At 39.8% G+C, this 23,957-nt stretch overlaps 1 protein-coding gene across 1 annotated transcript; it reads left to right on the top strand.

Moving 5' to 3' along the window:
• The first annotated feature begins 303 nt into the window (after positions 1-303).
• On the top strand, positions 304-22,813 carry CNRIP1 (cannabinoid receptor interacting protein 1). The gene is made up of 3 exons (XM_068564857.1): positions 304-898; positions 2,908-3,058; positions 21,806-22,813. Exons 1-3 carry the CDS (start codon positions 720-722, stop codon positions 21,968-21,970), a joined length of 495 nt encoding a protein of 164 aa, XP_068420958.1. The 5' UTR covers positions 304-719; the 3' UTR covers positions 21,971-22,813.
• Positions 22,814-23,957: the final 1,144 nt, after the last annotated feature.

Here is a 23,957-nt window from a genome sequence, read left to right as displayed (position 1 = left end):
GTCCACATTAGATGGAATTGCGCCTTCCCTCAGCCATGTCCCCTGAGCTTTGGAAAGACATGTTTCCTGAGATTAAAATCACTGGCTAACGGTTTCCTGCCCCGCTTCCCGGCTCCCTTTTGCCTTTCAGCCTCCTCCTGCCTGGCTGGGGCTCGATCTGCGAGCAATGGTATCCGCAGTCCTTCGCTGACTGAGGGGGGGAGTCCAGATTCCGAGGTCTCGCCCTTTGGTGTCGTGCCACTTAAACCCAGGACCTACCCCCTCCCTCCCAATCCTCTCCTCCGCCCGCCCCGCGCCGCTCTAGGAGGAGTCAAAATGTCCTCTTCCCCAGCTGGAGGGGATTGTAGTGCGTAAACAGGATTAACTCTCTCCCACCCAGCTGCGCTGAGCAGCCCGCGGCCTGCGGGCCGGAGCGAGCCCCCTGGCGCGCAAAGGGCGAGGCACGGGGAGCGGGGGATGGTGGAGCTCGGGACCTCGGAGCTGTCCCTGGGGCGCGCTTCCTCGCCGAGGAGGGCGGGGGGTCACCGCCTCGGGAGCTGCTCCTCGGAAGCCGGGGCTGACGGCCGCGACGGCTCTGGCTCCTAGCCGCAGCCTCTCTCCACCACCTCCCTCTCCCTCCGCGCGCTTCCTCTCCGCCCACCGCGCTCCAGCCGCCGGGTCGCAGCCAGCGCAGTCCTCCGCCCCCCGGAGCCGCCGCGCCCGCCCGCCCGCGCGCAGACATGGGGGACCTGCCCGGCCTCGTGCGCCTCTCCATCGCGCTGCGCATCCAGCCTAACGACGGCCCGGTCTTCTACAAGGTGGACGGGCAGCGCTTCGGCCAGAACCGCACCATCAAACTGCTCACGGGCTCCTCCTACAAGGTGGAGGTGAAGGTTAAGCCCACCACGCTGCAGGTCGAGTGAGTGCGGGCGCGCGCAGCGGCTGACCGGCCCCACTTGGGGTACGCGGGGTGGACCGAGGCCCCCCGGGACAGCCGGAGCCTCTCCTGGGCACCTCTTGCCTCGCACCGCGCCCAGCGGGCCCAGGAGGTTGGCGGGGTGGGGGGGGGCGGGTATGAGGTCAGCTGCCTGCACCCTAGGTCCCCTCCTCTGCCTTAACGCTACTCTCTCCGCTGTTCTCGCTTCCCTCCACGCCTCGCGGGGTGGGATGTTTAAAACAGTGACAGGAAGCCAGGGGTTTGGGGGCTTTTTCTTTCCTTGTAAAATTTTCATCCCTTCTGTGCAGCCATCGGCGCGGACCCGCAGGCGGCCGGGGTGGGGCAGAGGGGAGAAGCTCCCCGCGGGGTTCACTTACCGCAGCCCCGGTCCTCCTCTGCCCCGTTCTGTGAGGCTGAAGGAAGGAGAAAGGCTGAGGAATGAGGTGTAAAGTCGGGGGCGGGTGATTATTGGGGCTCCCTGAGGGATGCGCCCCACTCCTCCATCAACCCTTATGAGCCTGGGACCCCGGGGCTGGAAGAGCAAGACGGAAGGCAGCCTCCTCTGCTTAGGCCTAGTTTCCCGGTTTTCCCTGCCTGGTGTTTTTCTTTTTCTCCCGAATTGTCTGTTCAGCCTGGCGATCAGCAACATCCTTACAACAAAAGGGTGGGTTTTTTTATACTTATTTATTCGTGGCAGGGTTTATCTCTTCTTTGCTACCAGAGGTTGATGCATCCAGTAGGCTCTGGCTGGAACGTCGGTGTAGGAGGGTGCAGTAGCTTATGAGGAAGTATCCAGGGCTGGAATCCTTTACCTCTCAGCTTCCACGTTAAGCATGGTGTGAAGTCTAGTGTGGAAAGAGGAAATAAACCATCCTGTACTGTATCTACCATTTGCTGAGCTTGGGAGGTGGGGTGGAGAGGGCTTTGAATCCACCTGACACCTTTTATAGCTTAAGTGTCCTCCGGTAGTTGTTAATTCAACAAGCTTGTATTGGCCTTCTAGGTGCCAGGCTCCAACTGGACGACCTAGAATCAAACCTGAGTTGTGTCTGATGCTCTTGGTCCATTTCCTTGTCCTCATCGCTGACAGCTCCAAGCACCCATTATCCTCACATTCTGCAGTGTTCTGTGCATCTGGTGATAATCCAGACTTTTTCTTTCCCTTCTTTCCCGGCAACCCCTTCTACCAAGTTATCTGTTCTATTTCCTTCAGGATACTTCTCAATTTTTCAAGTTAATCTAAAAACAAATTTGAGTTAACGATAAAACTATTTTTTTGTTACACTTTAATTTTATCAAAGTTTTTCAGTGCCCTGAAGTAAACACTAGTTTACTACATCTGGAGTGGAGCTTAAGAATTTGCTTTCTGATAGGTTGGCAGGTGATACTGATACTGCTGGTCCGGGGATGACACTTTGAGAACCATTACCCTAACATGAAGAAATGATGCCAGTGAGAGTTTTTGGTGTGTGGCTGGCTTGAGGAAGAGTACCCCAAACTATGGGACCCCCTGATTGTTGGAACAGAAGAAGAAACCATTAGAGAACTAGTTCAGTGGTTCTCAATCCTACCTGTGCATTAGAATCACGTATGCAACCTTAAAATAAATTTTCTAGGGCCCAAACCACACCCCAGACCAATTGAATCCTATTCTCTGGGGTTTGAGATGGGGTGGGTATAGGTAGGTTTTTAATAGCTCCACAAGTGAGAAACTAGCGAGGAAGACCATTGACAGAGTCTAACTCAGCCTTGTGCAAGTACTTTGGATGAGAATACTAATGTCAATCCAGAGAGATTAAGTAGCTGATCTAGGGTCACATGACTGGTTAGCTGGGGAAGTCAAGCCCCCTAGACTCTCAGAGCTTTCTGCCACACCACAGTGTCTCCGTTAGCCACACCCTATGGGGTTTCTGCCTAGAGTTGTGGTCCAGACCAGGGCAGGGTGCCTAAGCTAATTCCTACCATATGTGGTCAACTCAAGTCCATTGCAGGAACATTTCCATTGGTGGTGTGCTTGTCCCGCTGGAACTGAAGTCTAAAGAGCCTGATGGGGACAGAATCGTATATACAGGAACATATGACACAGAAGGTGTGGCCCCAACCAAGAGTGGAGAACGGCAGCCCATCCAGATCACCATGCCGGTAAGGCCTACTTGGGATTGTTGGAGTGTGGTGCCAAGGCAAGTGGAAACCATGGAAAAGAAAATATGAAACATTATTTCAATTCATGGTTTCATATTCGAATATATTTGTTCATAATGTCCAAGTACAATTAATTAAATGACCCATGCTTCTCCAGTGATCAGTTTCATAGTAATTTCTTATGTGGCAAAAATTTAAGTCTCTCCCTACATTTTTGTAATCTGTTGCATTGATCTGTCTACACTTATGCCAAAGCTGCATTGTTTTAAATACATTGCTTTTACAGTATGTGTTTGTGTATTTTGTAATTGGCCACCTTACTGAACTTGCTTACTAAAATTCTTCATTCGACGATCTTGGGTTTTTCAGGTAGACAGTCATAATCTACATATAATTGTGTCATTTTTTGATTTTTTTTTTCTGGCCTTCCTGCATTGGCTAATGTTTCTAGAATAATGTTGCCTACTATTAGTGGTAATCCTTGTCTCCAGGGTTTCACTGTTAGATACAATGTTAGTTTCAAATATTTATTATGTTAAAGCATCCTGTTTCTAGTTCACTAAGAGGTATTTTTTTTAATTGGTGTGTTGAATTTCATCTAATTCCTTTTCCCCTCTACGGAGATAATTTTTGTCCTTTGATATATTAATGGAATAAATATAAAATATACTTTGAAATACTAAACTTCCTTTATTTCTTAAAATAAACCCTACTTAATGTCATTTATTATTTGTAATATATTACTACATTCAATATGCTAATATTTCATTTAGGGTGTTTAATTTTTTGTTTGTTCATTTGGTTGATTTATCAGCAAATATATAAGGATTTCCTATATATATCAGGCACTGGGAGAAGAGTGGTGAACAAAATAGATATCCCTGGCTTCATGGGGCTTCTTATCTAGAGGAGGAAAACATACTTTATACATGATTATCAATAATAAAGTAGATAATTGTTATTATACAACATGTACTGAAAAAGTAGTGGTACCCTTGGGATATATACCGGGGGTCTTAGTCTAGCTCAAGATTTAGGGGATGGCTTTCTTGAGAAAGAACTAAAGATATGTAAGAGTTGAGGGAAGAGGGAGCACTTGAGGAAAAAGGAGGTACAAAGATCAAGAGCTGGGGCAGAGCAGGATGTGTTTCAAGGAATGAGTAGAAACCCTATATAGCTGGAGCAGACCGTGAGGCAGAGACTGACTCAAGATTAAGATGGAGTTAACACAACATTGTAAATCAACTATACTCCAACAAAAATTTTAAAAATTTAAAAAAAAAATAAGGATTAAGCCGGAGAGGAAAGTAGGGGTTCGATGTTACAGGACCTTCTTTCCTTATCGAATTTATCTTAATGCCTGTGGGAATTCATTGAAGGTTTGTAAGTCAACTTTGATAAGCAATTTACATACAAATTGTATGTAAATACATTAATACACCAATTTAAAGTATTCAGTTACATAGATTCTAACTACTGTATAATCACCACCCCAACAAAAATATAGAACATTTCTGTCATCCCAAAAAATTCCTCCATGCCCATCTGTAATCGATGCCCCCAGGCTTAGCCCTCTCTGACCTTTTTGTCTCAATAACTTAGTTTTAACAGTTCTAGAATTTCATGTAAATAGAATCATAGCATTGTGCCTGACTTCTTTCACTTAGCATAATGTTCTTGTATAAGGTCGTTGTAGCATAATGTTGTCACATAAATAATTGGTTCCTTTTATCACTGAGTAGTATTCCATGGGAAGGATATACTAGAGTTTATTTGTCCCTTCACCAATAAATGAACAGCTGGGGTGTTTTGAGGTTATGAATAAAGTTGCTATGAATATTTGAGTATGAGTCTTAGAGTGAGAATGTTTTCATTTGTTGAGTAAATACGTAAGAGGAGATTTGATGAGTCACATGGTAAGTACATGTTTAACCATATACGAAATATCCAGACTGCTGTACCATTTCATATTTCAACCAGCAATGTATGAGAATTCCAGTTACTTTACATACTTAATTATATATCAATCTTTTAAATTTGGAAATGCAAAAGACCTAGAAGAGCCAAAACAATTTTGTTTCATGGTCTATAATGTAGTCTTTAAATCAGATAGCCTAAATCTTCCAGCTTTGTTTACTCAAAGTTATTTTGACTATTCTAGGCCCTTTGCATTGTTATACAGATTTTAGAATGAGCTTGTCAATTTCTCCAAAAATTGGGGTATTAATTGGGTTTGCATTAAATCTATATGCCAGTTTGGAAAGATTTGACACTTTACTACTGAGCCTTCTGATACATGAATATATCTGCCTATTTAGGTTTTCTTTAATTTCTCTCTATAATGTATTACAGTGTTCCCTGTACAGATTTTATACGTACTTTGTTAAATTTATCATTAAGTATTTCATATTTAAATGGTACTATAAATGGTGGTTATTACTAGTATATAGAAATAAAATTGATTTTTTTCTATATTCATCTAGAATCCTGAGGCCTTGCTAATCTCCCTTATTAGTCCTAATAGTTGTTTGGGATTTTCTTTTGTAGAATCCCTAAGCTTTTCTATGTATGATACTTTTTTTCTTTTTTTTTTTAATATTTATTTATTTATTTATTTTTGGCTTCATCGGGTCTTAGTTGTGGCGTGTGGGCTCTTCGTTGAGGCTGGGCTCTGTAGTTGTGGCGCACAGGCTTAGTTGCCCCATGGCATGTGGGATCTTAGTTCCCCGACCAGAGATCAAACCCGCGTCCCCTGCATTGGAAGGCAGATTCTTAACCACTGGACCACCAGGGAAGTCCCTCATTAACATTTTATTGAGGATTTTATATCTGTGTTCCTGAGGAATATTGGTCTATGGTTTTCTTTTCTTGTCATTGTCTAGTTTTTGGTATCAGAGTAATAATACTAGCTGCATAAAATTATTTGGAAAGTTGTTCACTCTACTGTTTTCTGGAAGAGTTTGTATAGAATTAATATTATTCTTTTTTAATGTTGGATAGAATTCACCAATAAAGGCATGCATTTCACTTTGTCTAAAGGTTTTTAGTTACAAATTCAATTTCCTTAATTGATATTGGGCTATTCAGGTTTTATTTCTTGAGTTAATTTTTTTAATGAATTTATTTATTTATTTTTGGTTGCGTTGGGTCTTCATTGCTGCATGCGGGCTTTCTCAGTTGCAGCGAGTGGGGGCTACTCTTCGTTGCGGTGCACAGGCTTCTCATAGCGGTGCCTTCTCTTGTTGCAGAGCACGGGCTCTAGGCGTGAGGGCTTCAGTAGTTGTGGCACGCAGGCTCAGTAGTTGTGGCTCGTGGGCTCTAGGGTGCAAGCTCAGTAGTTGTGGCGCACGGGTTTAGTTGCTCTGTGGCATGTGGGATCTTCCTGGACCAGGGCTTGAACCCGTGTTCCCTGCATTGGCAGGCAGATTCTTAACCCCTGTGCCACCAGGGAAGTCCCTTGAGTTAATTTTTGTAATTGGTCTTTGATATCATTCACTTATTTCATTAAATTGTCAAATTTGTTGGCACAAAGTTGTTGGTAATAATCCTCCACCATCCTTTATGTCTTAGGATCTCTAATGATGTCCCCTCTTTCATTCTTGATATTAATAATTTGCCATTTCCTCTCACCAACCAGTCTAGCTAGAGATTTATCAATTTTATTGGCTTTTTCAAAAACCCAGCTTTGTTTTCATATGCTCCACTGACCCATTTTTCTGTTTCATTGATTTCTGATCCTATCTTTTTTTTAAAGTTAGTTTTTATTTGTATGTTTGTTTGTTTATTTATGGCTGTGCTGGGTCTTCGTTGTGGTGCATGGGCTTAGTTGTGGTATGTGGGATCTTAGTTCCCCGACCAGGGATTGAACCCAGCTCCCCTGCATTGGGAGCCTGGAGTCTTAACCACTGGACCATCAGGGAAGTCCCCATATCCTTTCTTAATTATTTATTTCCTTCTTTTGTTTGCATTAAGGTATTTTAATTGAGGCTATACACACACACACATACACACAGAGTAAAATGATCTCTTTGTATATCGTACAGTTCGGTTTTCCATAGTTGGACTATATGCACCTAAGTGTGCATTTCTTTGAATCTTTTCTTCTTGGGGCTCACTGAATTTCTTGAATCTGTAAGTTAGTGTTCTTCCAAATTTGGGTATTTTTAACTGTTATTTTGTTTCAAATTTCTTTTCAACTTTATTCTTCTTGTAGTTCCTCAATTACACATTGGACAGCTTGATATTATCCCACAGATCTTTACAGTCCTGTCCAATTTTCTAAAAGAAAAGAAAATTGGTTCTTCAAATTAGATAATTTCTATTGATGTATACTCAAGCTCAGTGATTTTTTTTCTTCTGCCATTCCCAGGCTACTCTTGTGCTTATTTTCTGAAATTTTTTCTGTCATTGTATTTTTCAGCTCTAGAGTTTTTTATTTGTATTTTCTATAGTTTCCATCGCTCAAGATTCCCTATCTGTTTGCTCACTGAGACCATGTGCCCGTTCTTTGAACATATTTATAATTGCTGATTTGAAATACTTGTTTGGTAGATCCAGTATCTGGCCCCATTTAGAGTAGGGATGACTTTTTTTTCCTGAATGTGGGTCATGCTTTCCTGTTTTGTTACATGTTTGATAATATTTGATTAGAAACTAAACATTGTAGATAATATATTATTGATTCTAGTTTCTTTTATTCTTCTGAGGACTAGTCTCTTTTTAAATTCTAGCATGCAGTAACATTGCTGGAGGCAAACTACAAATTCTGTCTTCTCAGCAGGGTAGCAGCTGATATCTCTGCTTAATTTTTTTTCAACTTCCAGTTGCTGCTTTTCTAGCCTGGTTCCCTTGTTCCAGTGGAGTTTAGCAGTCAGCCAAGGAATTGGACAGTTTACACTAAGATTTTGGGATCCATCCACCCTGAGGTTCCTCTAAATTTCCAGCTGCTCTGCCAGCCCTGAGCCCTTTGCTTTGACACTTTCAAACCAGTAAGGCTCCAACTTCTCAGGTTTGGGAATGCATTCAATTAAAAAAACAAAACAAAAAACAACAAAAAAAACCAGTGAACTTACAAATTTTATTCAGCATAATTTTCTCTTTCAAGAATAAAGTCTTCTCTTAGACGAAACCAACCCTGCTGACACCTTGATCTGGGACATCTAACCTCTCAAACTGTGAGACAATAAACTTCTGTTGTTTGGAAAAGAAAAAAAAAAAAAAAGACTCTTTACTGGTTTGTCTGCTTTTTCAAGCAGAAAAAGCCCCCTCCCACCAGCCCATACAAGCAGTTAGGGAAGAATTATGGCAGAGTTATAGTCAGATTTTGGGTCTCACCTCTTCCGTAGCTCTCTTGTTTCCAGGATTTTCTCCCTAAATTTCCAGCTGCTCTGCCAGCCCTGAACACTGTCTTCTGCCACTTCTCGCAGATAAAGCTGCCATTTACTTGGGCCAGAACTGCCCGGGGATTGGGGAGTACCCTCAAGCAAAAAAGCCACACGGACAATTCTTAACTGTTATAGTTGAGATCTCTCAAGTGTAACTCTGGTTTCTGTCCTGCTTTTAGTTGCTTTTTTTGTTTTTTAATTAATTTATTTATTTATTTATTTTTGGCTATGTTGGGTCTTAGTTTCTGTGCTAGGGCTTTCTCTAGTTGCGGCAAGCGGGGGCCACTCCTCATCGCGGTGCGCGGGCCTCTCACTATCGCGGCCTCTCTTGTTGCGGAGCGCAGGCTCAGTAATTGTGGCTCACGGGCCTAGTTGCTCCGCGGCATGTGGGATCTTCCCAGACCAGGGCTCGAACCCGTGTCCCCTGCATTGGTAGGCAGATTCTCAACCACTACGCCACCAGGGAAGCCCTAGTTGCTTTTTAAAGCCTTCAAATAGTTTTTGTTTATATTTTGTCAGATTTTATAATTCTCTATGTAAGTTTCACCCACCAACTCCCCATTTTAAAAAAACATTTCAATGTAGGACTTCCAGTTCCTGGTAATGTGACAAGATTTGCATGTTGTTAAAATCGGTCTAGTAGCAATATGTAGATTGGAAGGGGAGATAGGCAAAGGACAATTAGAAGGTTCTTCACCGTTGAAGATGTGGTGTTAGGGTTAATAACTTAATAAAATGAATTGGGCACATTTTCATAGTTGGTGCTCTGAAACAATTTACATAGCATAGGATTTAGCTGTTACTTGAAAGTCTGACAGAATTTCCCCATAAAAGTCAGGATCCAAAATAATGGTATTTGGAAGGAATATCCCTAACTTTCAACTTAGTCCATAATGTTTGCCTTTGGGGGGCTTTGAAGATTTTATTGAGTCAATTTTAGTTGTTTTTCTGAGGAAATCATCCATTTCTACAGAAACACATTTTAAAAGGTATTTTTAGACTTCTAGGAAAATATTTGAAGATCACACATCCAACAAAGGGCTGGTGGATCAAAATAAATCTCTTTTAAATCAAATAAGTATCCTTCTACTGTAGTGTATCGAGAATAGCATATGTAATTAGAGTTGAAAGGAAATATTAACTCGAAGCAGAACTGCAAATACTAAAGTTATTAGGATTTTATTTTTGTTTATTTTTTAAAATTTTATTGAAGTATAGTTGATTTACAATGTGTTGATTTCTTCTGTACAGCTAAGTGACTCAGTTATACATATATATAGATATATATATTCTTTTTCATATTCTTTTCCATTATGGTTTGTCACAAAATATTGAATATAGTTCCCCGTGCTATACAGTACGACCTTGTTGTTTTTCCATCCTATATATAATAGTTTGCCTCTGCTAATCCCAAACCCCCATTCCTTTCCTCCCCTACTCTCCCTCCCGCTTGGCAACCATAAGGCTGTTCTCTATATCTGTGAGTCTGCAGGTTCATAGATATGTTGATTTGTATAGTATTTTAGACTCCACATATAAGTGACATCGTATGGTATTTGTCTTTCTCTTTCTGACATTTCACTTAGTATGATAATCTCTAGGTCCATCCATGTTGCTGCAAATGGCATTATTTCATTCTTTTTGATGGCTGAGTAATATTCCATTGTGTGTATGTATGTATGTATGTATGTATGTATGTATGTATATATATACATATATATATCACATCTTCTTTATCCATTCATCTGTTGATGGACATTTAGGTTGCTTCCATGTCTTGGCTATTGTAAATAGTGCTGCTATGAACATAGGGGTGCATGTATCTTTTCAAATTATAGTTTTGTCTGGGTATATGCCCAGGAATGGGATTGCTGGATCATATGGTAGTTCTATTTTCAGTTTTTTGAGGAACCTCCATACCGTTTTCCATAGTGGCTGCACCAATTTACATTCTCACCAACAGTGTACAGAGGTTCCCTTTTCTCCACACCCTCTCCAGCATTTGTTATTTGTAGACTTTTTAATGATGGCTATTCTGACTGGTATGAAGTGGTCCTCATTGTAGTTTTGATTTGCGTTTCTCTAATAGTTAGTGATGTTGAGCATCTTTTCATGTGCCTATTGGCCATCTGTCAGAATTTTAATGAGAGCCCAAGGGCCAATGAGCTAACTTTAAGTTGTTCATTCTTTCACTGAACTGGTACTGAGCACTGGGTCAAGTGCAGAGGTGGTCACCATAGATGAGACTGTACCCCATCTTCCAGGTGTTCACAGAGCAGGAGAGCAGACCTCCCCACCTTCTCCCTGGAGCCAGTATGGGCTGAGGGGACCAGAGGTATAACTTCCTCTGGTTTTAGAAGGGTGGAGTCATACTTCTTTTGCTATAGGTGTAAACAGAACGCTAGGGAGGAAGATTAACTTATTTTAGAAAGAACTCAATTAAACACTTCTTAGTTGGATCTGTAAAGTGAGAACTTCTACATTATTTTGAATGAGAATGAAACACAGGTATTTTTTTTTAATTAATTTTTAAATTTATTTATTTATTTATTTTTGGCTGTGTTGGGTCTTTCTTGCTACACGCGTGCTTTCTCTAGTTGTGGCGAGCAGGGGCCACTCCTCGTTGGGCTGCGCGGGCTTCTCACTGCGGCGGCCCCTCCCGTTGCAGAGCACGGGCTCCAGGTGCATGGGCTTCAGTAGTTGTGGCACACGGGCATCAGTAGTTGTGGCTCGCGGGCTCTAGAGCGCAGGCTCAGTAGTTGTGGCGCGCGGGCCCAGTTGCTCCGCGGCATGTGGGATCCTCCCGGACCAGGGCTCGAACCCGTGTCCCCTGCATTGGCAGGCGGATTCTCAACCACTGCGCCACCAGGGAAGTCCCACAGGTATTTTTTTAATGTGAGAATGATTTAGACTGAGTCATGAAACGAAAGATTTTCTTACTCACCATAAGTCTGGATTGTCTGTCCAGGTACCTGCTAAAAGGTTGGAGAGCCTTTAGATGCTTTGGAAGGATGTTGTAGTGACAAGGATCTCTACGCTGTAACTAATGAATCCTGAGTCCCAACAGTAAAGCCTAGATTCTTCCATATAATTTCCACTCTAGAAGAAGCAGATGATTGATAGTTGATTGTTCCAACAATGATCGCACAGCGTTTGGTTTGAGCATTGGCCATGCATTTGTATCGTATTTGTAATAGGCTGATTCTAAGGAAAACAATTGAAATTAGAGGTTTCCTGATCATGTCAGCAGCTCTTATGTTAAATTCAAATGTTCATTCTAGTGGTGAAGCTTTCAGCTAGCCTTCATCATTATCCTACGATGTTTTTAAGTTACCAATATTTCAAACTTAAGTTTTAAAAAGTATGGGCATACCACACTCTCACAGACAACACCAAAACATTGAAATATCCAGGTAAATGCAATCAATTAAGCAGCAAGTTCCTGGATTATTCAATTTACATTCTTCACCAAGGAAAACATCAGTGGTATGGGTGCCTGAGGAAACGTCTAGAACGTCAGAATTAGAACGGGAAGTTATGAAGGTATTGGGATGCCATCTACTTCTGTAATTAACTGTGTCCCAGGCAAACCTTAATTCAATGGGCCTGTTTGCTCAATGCAAATAGGTGGATTCCACTATCTGAACACTAAGACCACTGTCAGCCCTAACATGGTGTGAAAATTACAAACTTACCTTTAGGGGTGTGGTACTAGTTATTTGCTGAAGAAAGTCAGATTCTCAAATACTGTCATTTAGGATCACACCAAATAGGACTGAAATCCCACAAATGTATGTAGGACTCCTTTCTGGTTGGGCACAGACACACAGAGAAGTGTGGGGATGCATCCCAGCATTTCAAGGGCTTTGCATGATTTTTTTAAAAAATTGTAAGATACCATGACAAGGTTCAGAAATGTGCATAAACTTTTAAAGCACCAGTAATCCCTACATTTTGATTTGGCTCATTTTCAGATTACCGTCCACATATATACATTCTATAGTTGCAATCATTTTTAATACATATTTTGTACAACTTTCTACATATTCATTTTTTATAATTTTAAGGGTAATATAAGACTATCACAATATATCACAATGATTACACTCTTACCCAGATATTAGATATATTGATTGTCCCATCATAAAAAGTGCTATAATGTAAAGTTTTGTGCATATAGTTACCTCAATCTGAGTAAAAATATTTGGTCAAAAGAACTGAATCTTTATGGCTGTTCCCACATATGGCCTTTTTGGTGTTTTGTTTTGTTTTTTTTAAGTTGTACATACTATTTTACAATGTTACTAGCAACAAAGAAGTCTACTGGCTTTGTTAAAATTATGACATCATTGAGAATTACTTTAAAAAAATAGATTTTCTAATTTACTTTTCACTATCACAAGAATGAACATTTCTACATGTTAATTTTGTTTCTTCTTGTGTATATTATTCTTTCATGTTTCGTCAATACTTCTGTTGGAAATCATTTTTTTTAAAAATCACAGACTCCTAATAAACAATCTGTCATATCTGTCATATTTCTCTCACTATTGCTTTATTTTTATTTTCCATTGTGTAGAAATATAATTACGTTAAAAATTTTCATTTTCTGTTATGAATTCTTCTTTTAAAATGAAGACGGTTATTTTTTCCATAGAGTTGACACTGTATTTTGGTTTTCCCATAGTTTCGGATTTTATGAGATTTAACTTTCCTCTTATTCAAACTTGATTTATATGTTTGTACTGTACATCATTTTCCAAAAGATTTAAGCTGGTATTTAGCATTTTATGAGTCCCAGCAGTAAAGCCTAGGTTCTTAAATATAATTTCCACTCTAGAAGAAGCAGGTGAATGATTGTTCCAACAACAATGATTGTTCCAAGCTGTGATCGCACAGCTTTTGGTTTGAGCGTTGGCCACGCATTTGTATTTTATCTGTAATACGTGATTCTATTACAATTGAAATTAGCATTATTTTTTTAAATTTTTATTCATTTATTTATTTTTTGGCTGCATTGGGTCTTCGTCGTGGTGCGCGGGCTTCTGATTGCAGTGGCTTCTCTTGTTGTGGAGCACAGGCTCCAGGTACACAGGCTTCAATAGTTGTGGTGTGCGGGCTCAGTAGTTGTGGCGTGCGGGCTCAGTAGTTGTGGCTCGCAGGCTCTAGAGCGCAGGCTCAGTAGTTGTGGTGCATGGGCTTAGTTGCTCTGCAGCATGTGGGATCTTCCTGGACCAGGGCTCGAACCCGTGTCCCCTGCATTGGCAGGCAGATTCTTAACCACTGCACCACCAGGGAAGTCCTAGAATTATTATTAATTGAAATTAGAGAAGGTTTCCTGATCAAGTCAGCAGCTATAATGTTAATTGAAAATTTCATTCTAGTGATGAAAGCCTTACATATGCTTTAACACTATTTTATGACTTTTGTCAAGCTTAAGTATTGTAAATTACAGACACAACCACTTTCACAGGTAATAAGGAAGTCTTGAGATCCCCAAGTAAATGCAGTTAATCAAGTAGGTGAATCCAGCAAGGGAAGCTGAATTAAAGGTACACCAAAGCAACTTCTTATGAGTCTAAGGTTACCTCAGAGTAGTTTATCAGATTTTTATAAGTCATTGGCTAAATGATGCTAGGATAATTGGCTCTTTGGGGGAAACATCACTGCTGTTCTTTCCAGATGCCATACTTCAAAAAGATACTTCAGATGGATCCCAGGGTTATCTGTAAAAAGTCAACTTTGTAAAAAATCAAAATGAAAAGAATTAATCTAAACCTTAAAGAAATGGAAGAAATCCAAAGGTGAAAATGGAAAACTTTGATTACATAAATGTAAAATTCCTGTTAAGCATTGTAAACAAAGTTAAATTTTCCTTAAAAGGCAATTTCAGTTAAAAGGCAAATGATGGTTGGTGAAAGACTTATTTGTAACATGGATGGTTAAGCTGTGTTGCCTCGATTTGCCACTGCCCATGCAGACAGTGCTGCAGTCCTGCAGCTGAACTCAAGAAGTAGTCAAGTGCCATCTGACTTAGATCAGTGGCAGTGATCTCTCTATTCACATGATTCCAGAGGCCCTGGTACAGGGAGTTAACGATACCCAGCTCTAAAAGCTCTCCACCCACACTTCAAAGAGCAGTGCTGACTTGTATTTTAATGTGACTAATTCTCCACTCAGTTCCGCCAAGGAGAGAGCCCAAGTGGAGGTTCTATCTGCATCATGGGAGTCATCATGAAAGTCTCTTTGGTAGGCGACTGGGGGGAGTTTAGAGGAATAAGGCAGGGAGGTACATGAGCTTGTTGTGAGGCTGTGTTTGCGCAGGAAGGTGGCCTTACACATGCCTTCCCAAACATAAAAGGTATTCCTCATGTCAGCTCTTTCTAGTATTTTGGCACAATCTGTAGCTTAATATATAAAGAATTCTTAGAAACCAGTAAGGAAAAGAACCATAGGACATGGAAAATTGAAAAATAAGCAAAAAACATAAAGAGGCAATTCACAGAAGAGATACAGATGATCAGTAAATACATAAAAATAGCTTAATTTCACTATTGGTAAAAAAAAAAAAATACAGATATTGCAATGCCAGTTTTCACCTATAAAATTAGTCAAATATTTAAAAGTAATACTAATTGTTCAGTGCTAGTGTATTTCTGAAATATAATAATTTTTCTAAATTGATTTTTGGATCCTGCAAGCTTGCTGAATTCACTTATTAATTGCATAGTATTTTCTGCAAACAGTTGTTTTTCTGTGAATAGAAAGTATTACTTCCCTTTTTTTTTTTCTCTCTCTTGCCTTAAGGTACTAGCTTAAGACTGCTAACACAGTGTTGTACAGGAATAGTAAGAACTGCTCTCGGTGCCTTATTTCCATCTTATAGAGAAAGGACTCAGCCTCTTACCATTGAGGGTGATGTTAGCTATAGGTTTTTTATTGGTGCCCCTTAATCAGATTGAAGAACTTTCCTTCTGTTCCTAGTTTGCTGAGAGTTTTTATTATGAATGGATGTTGAATTGCCAAATGCTCTTTCTGCATCTATTAATATGATTACATGGTGTTTCTCCTTTATTTTGTTAATATGGTGAATTACATGAATTTTCAAATATTGAACCATCCTTGAGTTCTAAGGATACATCTCTCTTGGTCCCAGTGTAATATCCTTATTATGTATTGCTGGATTTTATTTACTAATATTTCAAACAAATAAAAATTATAAGCAAATTTTATGCATAAAGCCATGAGGAATTTTTGTCTGCAATTTTCCTTTACTCGTAATAATATCTTTGTGAGGTTTTGGTATCAGGGTAACAATGGCTTCACAAAATGAATTGAGAAGTGTTCCTTCCTCTCTTATGTAGAACTGGTATTTTTCCCTTAAATGTATGAATTTATCAGTGAAGGCATTTGGACCTGAAATTTTCTTTCTGGGAAGATTTTAAACTACAAATTCAATTTCTTAAGTAGTTAGGGATTTAGTGATAGCTTGTGTCTTTCAAAGAATTTGTACATTTTAAAAAATGTATTAGTATAAGTTTGTTCCTCATCTAAGGATCCCACATTGTTCCTAATAGAGGATCAATTGTGATAGTATCTCTTTCATTCCTAATACTGGTAACGTGCTTTCTTTTTCCTGCTCAGTTTTGCTGGGGTTTATCAATTTTAAAGACATTTTCAAAAACAAACAAACAAACAGATTTTAGTTTCATCAATTTTTCTTTACTGGTTTTCCTTTTTCTGTTTCATGGGTTTCTGCTATTTATTGCCTTTCTTTTTCTTACCACTAGACAGGCTACAATTAAAAGGACCGGCAATGTCAACTTTTGGAGAGTCTGTAAATCAACTGAAACTCTCATATTGCCGGTAGGGATGTAAAATGCTGCAATCACTTTAGAAAAGTTTGACAGTTTCTTATAAAGTTAAGCATACTTATAAGACCCAGAACTTTTAGTCCTATCTATTCAGCTAAGAGAAATGGAAAACATGTATTTACTACTAAAACTTCAAACAGTACAGGAATAAAGAGGCTTGGAATCCAGTAGGAATTGGTAGGTCACACCACAGTAAAAGTCATAGATGCTTATTTATACTGATTTTATTTACTAAGGAAATAACATCATGTCTCTATCAATATAATAAGCTCATTCTGTGCTCCCAAGTCAGCGGATTTCTAAGTGACTCTATTCTTGGTGAATTTCACATGTCTCCAGTGGATTTGGGTGGAATGGTGAGTAGAGAGAAGTACTCCGGGGATTCTAGGGCATCTGGTTCTAAGACCACCATGGAAATTGATTAAAACAAGTTCTTCAGATTCCTCATTTGTTACTGAGCACAACAAATGAGTCTCCTCTCTTTGGAAGCTGATGGGTTCTCTTTCACATGGTTGTGAAATAAAAGTGTACCAAGCCTTGCAACTTGTAAGAACACTAAGGCAAATAAAACGTCCAGGTATGTAGTAGAGTGTCAGTTTCAGAATAAATAGACTGGGTGGCTTAAACAGCAAATATTTATTTTTCACAGTTCTGGAGGCTGGAAGTCCAAGATCAAGGTGCCAGCAGACCTGGTATCTGGTGAGAACACTCTTTCTGATTCACAGACAGCTGCTTTCTTGCTGTGTTCTCACATGAAGGAAAGCAGAGAAAGAGAGAGATCATCCCTTTCATGTCTATTTTTATAAGGACACTAATCCCATTCATGAGGGCTCCATCTTCACACCCTAATTACTTCTGGAAGGCCCCACTTCCAGATACCATCACATTGGGGATTTAGGCTTCAACATATGAATTTTGGGGAGCTACAAATATTCAGTCCATAGTAGTGTCCTAAAGCACTCTACACACGACAGTTCATAGATGTTCTCACTCAGGGAGAAAAAAGAAAAACCGTTCAGTACCTTTTAGCTCATTTGCTTATATAAATAATTTGGTACATTGATTATAGTTTCTAGATAGGAATTAGGAAACCTAGCTTCTTGACCTGCTTCTAGCATTAGCTGGCCGCACAATGTAGACCTAGGCCAACTCACTTAACCTCTCTGAATATTAGTTCTTTCATTCTTAAAATGGAGATGTTAAAACCAGTCACAACACCAATGTGGAATGACATATGTGAAAGTAATTGTATTTAAAAAAAGAGAGAACTATTAAATGCACAGAATTATACCATGTATAATTGCATTACCTGGGAGCCTGCCTGGGTAAATTTTCCTTGGAAGGCACAGATGGGTTGGAAGGGAATGGAGAGCTTGTAGTTGCTTCCTCTGTTCTTCAAGAGGAATGTCAGCTTTGGATAGCACATCTGTTCTTAGCCAGAAGAGAAGAAATCCTGAGTTAGGTAGAGAGATGCCCAGGAAATAGAACTCTAGAAGGAAGAATAGGACGAAGGCTAATAGGAAGTTAAAACAACTAAGGTGTGGGAGAGAGGAAAACATATGCCTATTTAGCAGCAGTTAAGTTTACTTTAATAAGACCTTGGGTCCAACATTAATAACAGAGAAACAAAGTAGAAGCACCTAAACATCCCATATCTTTAGCTGTGACTTGCTGTCAACAGACTTCTATTTTGGTCTCCTGTGTTACTGAGAACTCTTAGATTGACACTTTATTAATTTTAAGGTCATTCAGGTGTAAGTGTAGTGCCTTAAGGCCTTTTGTTTTTGTTTTTTGCCTGTGGTCGTGATCATCTTTGTTTGTTTGTTTTTGTGACCAACTTTTATTTATATCTGTTTCAGAAGAGGTATTGTTTTTCCCACTTACCTAGCCTGATTTCAAGCTGCTCCCTCAAAAGTTTAGCTGGTGTTTGTAAAATATTTTTATAACTTAATTTAATTCAGTTGCACTTAAAATGTACAGTGTCCTGTGCTGGTCAAAAATAATAATAAGTCATCTTGGTGATTTGTAAAGTGAGATATCAGTTTCTTATTACCACCAGTACCCTATTGTAAACAAAGTTGTAATATTTTCATTAGCACATATGTATCCTTAATAGAATTTATTAAATCCCTAGGGTTCAAGGGATATATATGTTAATTTTTCAGGGGTGATAGATCCATTTCACCACTTAAAATATTCTTTCTGATTATAAAAGTAACATATTTATTGCAGAAAATCTAAGTAGAAAAGATAGAGAAACAATTTCTTAGAGAGCTATTGTTAATATTTCTTCATTTTCTTTTCTCTATACATCTTATTTTGTGTATTTGAACTCATAATGTATAAAAAGTGTTTTAATCTTTTTTCTGTTAACATTGTAATCATTTCTCTCATTAAAACTAAATTCCTGTTTAGTGATTATATAAATTCATAGTACAGATATTCCACCATTTTCATAATAATTTCCTAAAGTTGGATGCTTAAATTGCTTCTGGTATTTGGAAATGTTTGCTAAGTTGATAGGTGGATAATATCTCTGTAAAGTATGTATTTCATTAATTACTAATAATATTACATTTGAATATTTTTCAGATGTTAGCCAATTTTTTAATGAACTGTCCAGTTTTATCCAAATGTTCTTAGTAGTTCTTACTAGTTAATTCATATAATATTTTATATTAAGGATATTAGCTATTTGGTAATACTTGTAAATACAATTTGGCTTAACATTTTTTCTGATTATAAAAGTAAAATTCAATCATTAAATTTTTAAAGTACAAATAAGTACATGGAAGAAAATAAAACTTATTCCATCAGCAATAACATGTGTAATTTTAATGGAATTAACACTAGACAGTCTTGTTGGTACCTGCGTAGTTCAGGTGACAATATAGAATACTAGAAAAATTTTATTAAATATTTACATTTAGAATTGTTACATAGTATTCCACTATACACATATGCATAATTAATTAAGGATGGAAATTTAGTGTTCAATTTTTCACTACTCTAAACCCTTAAGATAAATTATTCTTAAGATAAATTATAAGTGAAATTACTGGACCCAAGTATGTTCACACCTTTACTTGATACAAATTACCCTTCCAAAAGGCTGTGTAATTCAGTTCCCATTGGTACTATTCAGAATACCTGTTTCCTTGTTGCTCACTAAAAATCCATAGTTCTAATTTTTAATCAACTTTGTTGTATAGTTTACATATAATAAATGTACCCATTTTAAGTATACTGATCAATGAGTTTTAACAAACACATGCATATACTCTTGTAACCACCACCCCAATCAAGAAGTAAAATGTTTCCATTACCCCAAAAAGTTCCCTCTTGCACATTTTCATCAATCATCAATTCCCTCCTCCTACCCCAGGTAACTTGAGTAACCACAGATGTTTCCTGTCAGCATAGATTATATTCTATCACTATAAATTATATGGATATATATATATATATATATACATATATATATATAAATGGAATCATATAGTACACGTATTCTTTGGGGTCTAGATTCTTTTGCTCAGCATGTCTTTGAGATCCATCACTGTTGCTGCCTGAATCAGTATGTTCTATTGTTGAGTAATAAGCCATTTTCCTGATATACCAAAATGTGTCTATCACCAGGTGAATGATGAAACATTTGGGTTGATTCCAGGCTGGGGCTTTTGTGAATAAAGCTGCATATATGTGCACAGGTCTTTAAGCTATGACTCTCTAAAAGGAGATCCTTCATTTTCTTACCTGGGAGAAGATTTGTGGACTCTAGGTATATCACCTACTGTTTCAGGTCAAGCAGATTTCTCAAAGGCAAGCCAAACCTTGTTTTAGCGTCCGATGAGCAGGATGAGGCAATGGGGCAGGATATGATCTTGAGAGCATCTTGGAAAGCTATCTGGGGAGCACCTGATCGCCCTCCTCCTGTAGCAACCGCAAGCATAAGGCTCCCATTGCTCACAGCCCTCCCCCACAATGTCTTCTGGCTCCTGACAAGTCTAAGAACCCTGCTAAGTCAGGCCTGGCCTCCTCCCATGACGGCGGGTGGGTCAGAGGAGAAAATAACGACAGGCATCATGCTGTTTACTGCCACATCCCCTAAATAGCTCCAGGAGGCAGTGGCAGGGTCAGGCTACCCTACAGGCCACTTGAGCCCCTGCCCAATGGCCTCTAGGGTATTCTGTGCCCTCCTCAGCTACATGAGAATTGTGTGGTCATGACTCCATAGAATTCCGTGCAGTGTGTGCAGGGCCTACCTTCTGGAAGTAGAATGCAAACTTCTTGAGAGCAAAGGATCACGCCTTGTACAAATTTTTCTATGTACGAGGCACACGGTAGGTACTCAGATAGGGTTTTGGGTAATGTAAAATCAGAACCTGAGACATGGGCATGGCTTATAAACACTCAATAGTATTTGAAAGTTAAAGTAGGGTCTCTAACAAGCAAATACTTCCGATAACATAGTTTTCCCTGTAATTGAAATTAATGATGGGAGGGCAGTTGTAGCTTTTGTTTCGTGTTGTTGTGCACATGTTATTTTGTACAGCTATTTTTCGAAAAAGAAACCAAAGACAATCATTAAACACCATTCCCTCTCTTCTCTTCCCAATCTCCCTTCTGTGGCAACCTCTGAAATTCTGAGATTCTAAGAGAAGTTTCCAGAACTTAAATATGGGAAACAGCTACATTTGGGGAGTTATTTGTATTAAAGGCAATATGATAACAAATGCCATGAGTGGGATGGGAATAAGATTTTATAGAGAAATAAATGGTTTACAGACAGCTTTTCAGGAAAATCTCTCTCATAATAAAGGAAGATGTGCGTTAGAGTAAGGGCCTAAGCTTTCAGACCACAAGAGCCTGGAGTGATTACACAGATGACACCTCATTACACAGTACATCTGTTACTAAGTCTAAAGTCATTCTGCTCGCTGCATGACAGGCAGTAAATCGGGAGACAAGTTATTGGGGGAACTTTATCTGGAAAGCCAGCAGACTGAGAAGGTGGCCGACTAATGTCCTAGAGAACCATCTTACCACAGTCAGAATTCAGGCTTCTTTTATACTAAAAGGTGAGGGGCAGGGGGTGAAGGGGGGAGTTGGTTGTTGTAAACTTCTTGGTGCAGGAATCCTTTGTTCTTGCAGCTGTCCACATAGGTCAGGTCACGATGTTCCTGTAAACTTCCAACAAGACAAATGTTATTCTCTGTTCTGCAACTTTTTATCTTTATATGAATGGGAAAGTGTTGTACTCTTAAAGGTCAGAGCCTTGAGAATGGGCTGTCCTGTATATTGCAGGCTATAGGCAACATTCTTAGCTCGAAGCAAAAGCAATAGAATACAAAGGTTGAAGTAAAAGAAACAGATCTAACATGGAGTCAGATTTGTTCTTCCCTATTACGTCTCTTTCGCGAACATCAACTCTTATGTTTGCTCATGGCAGAATGAGGTTTTGATGGGGCGTGTTTCTCTTCCCTCAGTTCACTGACATTGGGACCTTCGAGACGGTGTGGCAGGTCAAGTTTTACAATTACCACAAGCGAGATCACTGCCAGTGGGGAAGCCCCTTCTCCGTCATTGAGTACGAATGCAAGCCCAATGAGACCCGCAGTCTCATGTGGGTGAACAAAGAGTCCTTCCTCTGAAGATGGCGCTTTCTGATGCTGCTGGACAATGTCTTCAGAGATCCACTTTTAGATAACCCAGCACAAGCCTTCACCAAGGCACACCACTCCATTGCTGTCTCCCATTGGGTGCCAATTATCTACTAGCCCTGATTATTCTGAAAGTGTAATTCCCCTATGATGCAATGTCCCTGACATAAAAGATCATGATGTGCCCTGCCCGAGAGACTCCCTTTCTGTATTCTGTGTTGGTGTTCCTGCCTCCATTTGTTCTTGGTCATGCTGGTGACCACTTGGAGGAGCTCCGTGGAATCCGCAGGCTGTGTCCCACACTTAACTTTTCCACTGAATGCTGTTTTGTTTCCAAGTTGAGTGCTTCCCTCTTTTTTGTTCAATGTTAAATAAAAAATAACAATGTGCTTGGGTTCCATCCCAAGTGTGCAAGGGTAACATGTAACTTGGGATGTTTTCCAGCTGTGTCAAAGTAGGCTTTGTGAAAATGTGGTGCAAACAGCAGTCAGTGGGACTCAAGTGTTGTGCTTTCTATAAACAGCTCGGCTATTTCAGGGAAGAATAATGACGAAAGAAAAGGACAAATATTTAAGAAGTGTTTATAACGTATTACAACTCAAATAATGTAAGGTATTGTGCTGTGTGGCCTAGTGGAAGTGGGAAAGAGCCTTGTGTGGACCACTGTTAAACAAGGTGACCAAAGTGACAGGGTTAACTCTTTGGCAAGTGACTGTGGTGTCCAAACAGGCATGCTGATGGCCTCCCTACATTCCCCTTCACTTGAACTTTGTAAAACTGTGTATGGAGCTATAATCAACTTTTGATATTTCTTAATAAAGGCATTGAAAATCATCCCTGACTTGCCTTCTTAATTTGGGCAATATCTGTCTAGCAGGTGGACCTCTGCTCCAGGCCAGCTCTACTAAGATTGCTACTGAATCCAGGCTGGTACTGCTCACCACACGACAGGCCAGTAAATCAAGAGATGAGGTGAAGGGGCACAGAATGACGACTGTTCGGAAAGCCAGCAGACCAGGAAGATGGTGGACTACTGTCCCAAAGATTAGAATTCAGGCATCTTTTATATTAAAAGGGGAGGCAGTGCGGCTGTTTGTTGCAAACTTCTTGGTGCCGGAATCCTTTGTTCTTGCAGCTGTCCACGTAGGTCAGGTCACGATATTCCTGTAAACCTCCAACAAAACAAATGTTATTTTTCTCTTCTGCAACTTTTTAATCTCTATATGATTGGGAAAGTGTCACACTTTTAAAGGTCAGAGCCTTGAGAATGGGCTATCCTGTATATTTCAGACTATAGGCAACATTCTTTTACCAAAGGTGCAGAGCCAGCATGACAAAGCACAGGCAACAGAGCACAAGGAGTAGAGCTAAAGGAATAGGTCCAATATGGAGTCAGGTTTGTTCTTCTCTGTTACAAGACCACCGTCTATGTTGCAGGGTGAGGGGGATATACCTGGAGTAGAATTAGCACACTTAACTCATAGATCAATTCTGACCATTAAACAGGGAATACTCTACTGGCTGCAACAAAGCTAGCACAGGCTCGGGCTCTTGGTGGACAATCAAAAAATGCTTGTCCCTATCCTCTCTCCATTCCTCCTTCCAGGGTGACCACACCCCTATCAGCCAGCTATGTAGCTGAGCAGCTTTAGGATGTGGTGCTGTAACAGTGCATGTGCATCAGGATGGAGACCTCCTTGCCTGCTCCCGGGCACTGCAAGGTACCTGGCACAAAGCCTGTACTCCATGTAGATTGAGGATGAATTCCCTAAGAAGCAAAGAAACACTCTCTTAAAAAGTAACAATATTCTAATGTTCACTTGGGAAGCACAAATCCTATTGGGTTGGAAAAAGTTAGTTGGGGATTTGTTTTTTTGCTGCCTGTGAACGTTCCATGTAAGAATATGCAAGGTTAATGGGACTATTGCAAAGAATCAATTTCTTGTGGAAATGAATTTGGAAGGCTGGCCTCAAACCC

Source organism: Eschrichtius robustus, chromosome 15 (assembly GCF_028021215.1).
Source record: "Eschrichtius robustus isolate mEscRob2 chromosome 15, mEscRob2.pri, whole genome shotgun sequence".
Taxonomy (NCBI): Eukaryota; Metazoa; Chordata; class Mammalia; order Artiodactyla; family Eschrichtiidae; genus Eschrichtius; species Eschrichtius robustus.
This window is presented reverse-complemented; position numbering and strand designations above follow the sequence as displayed.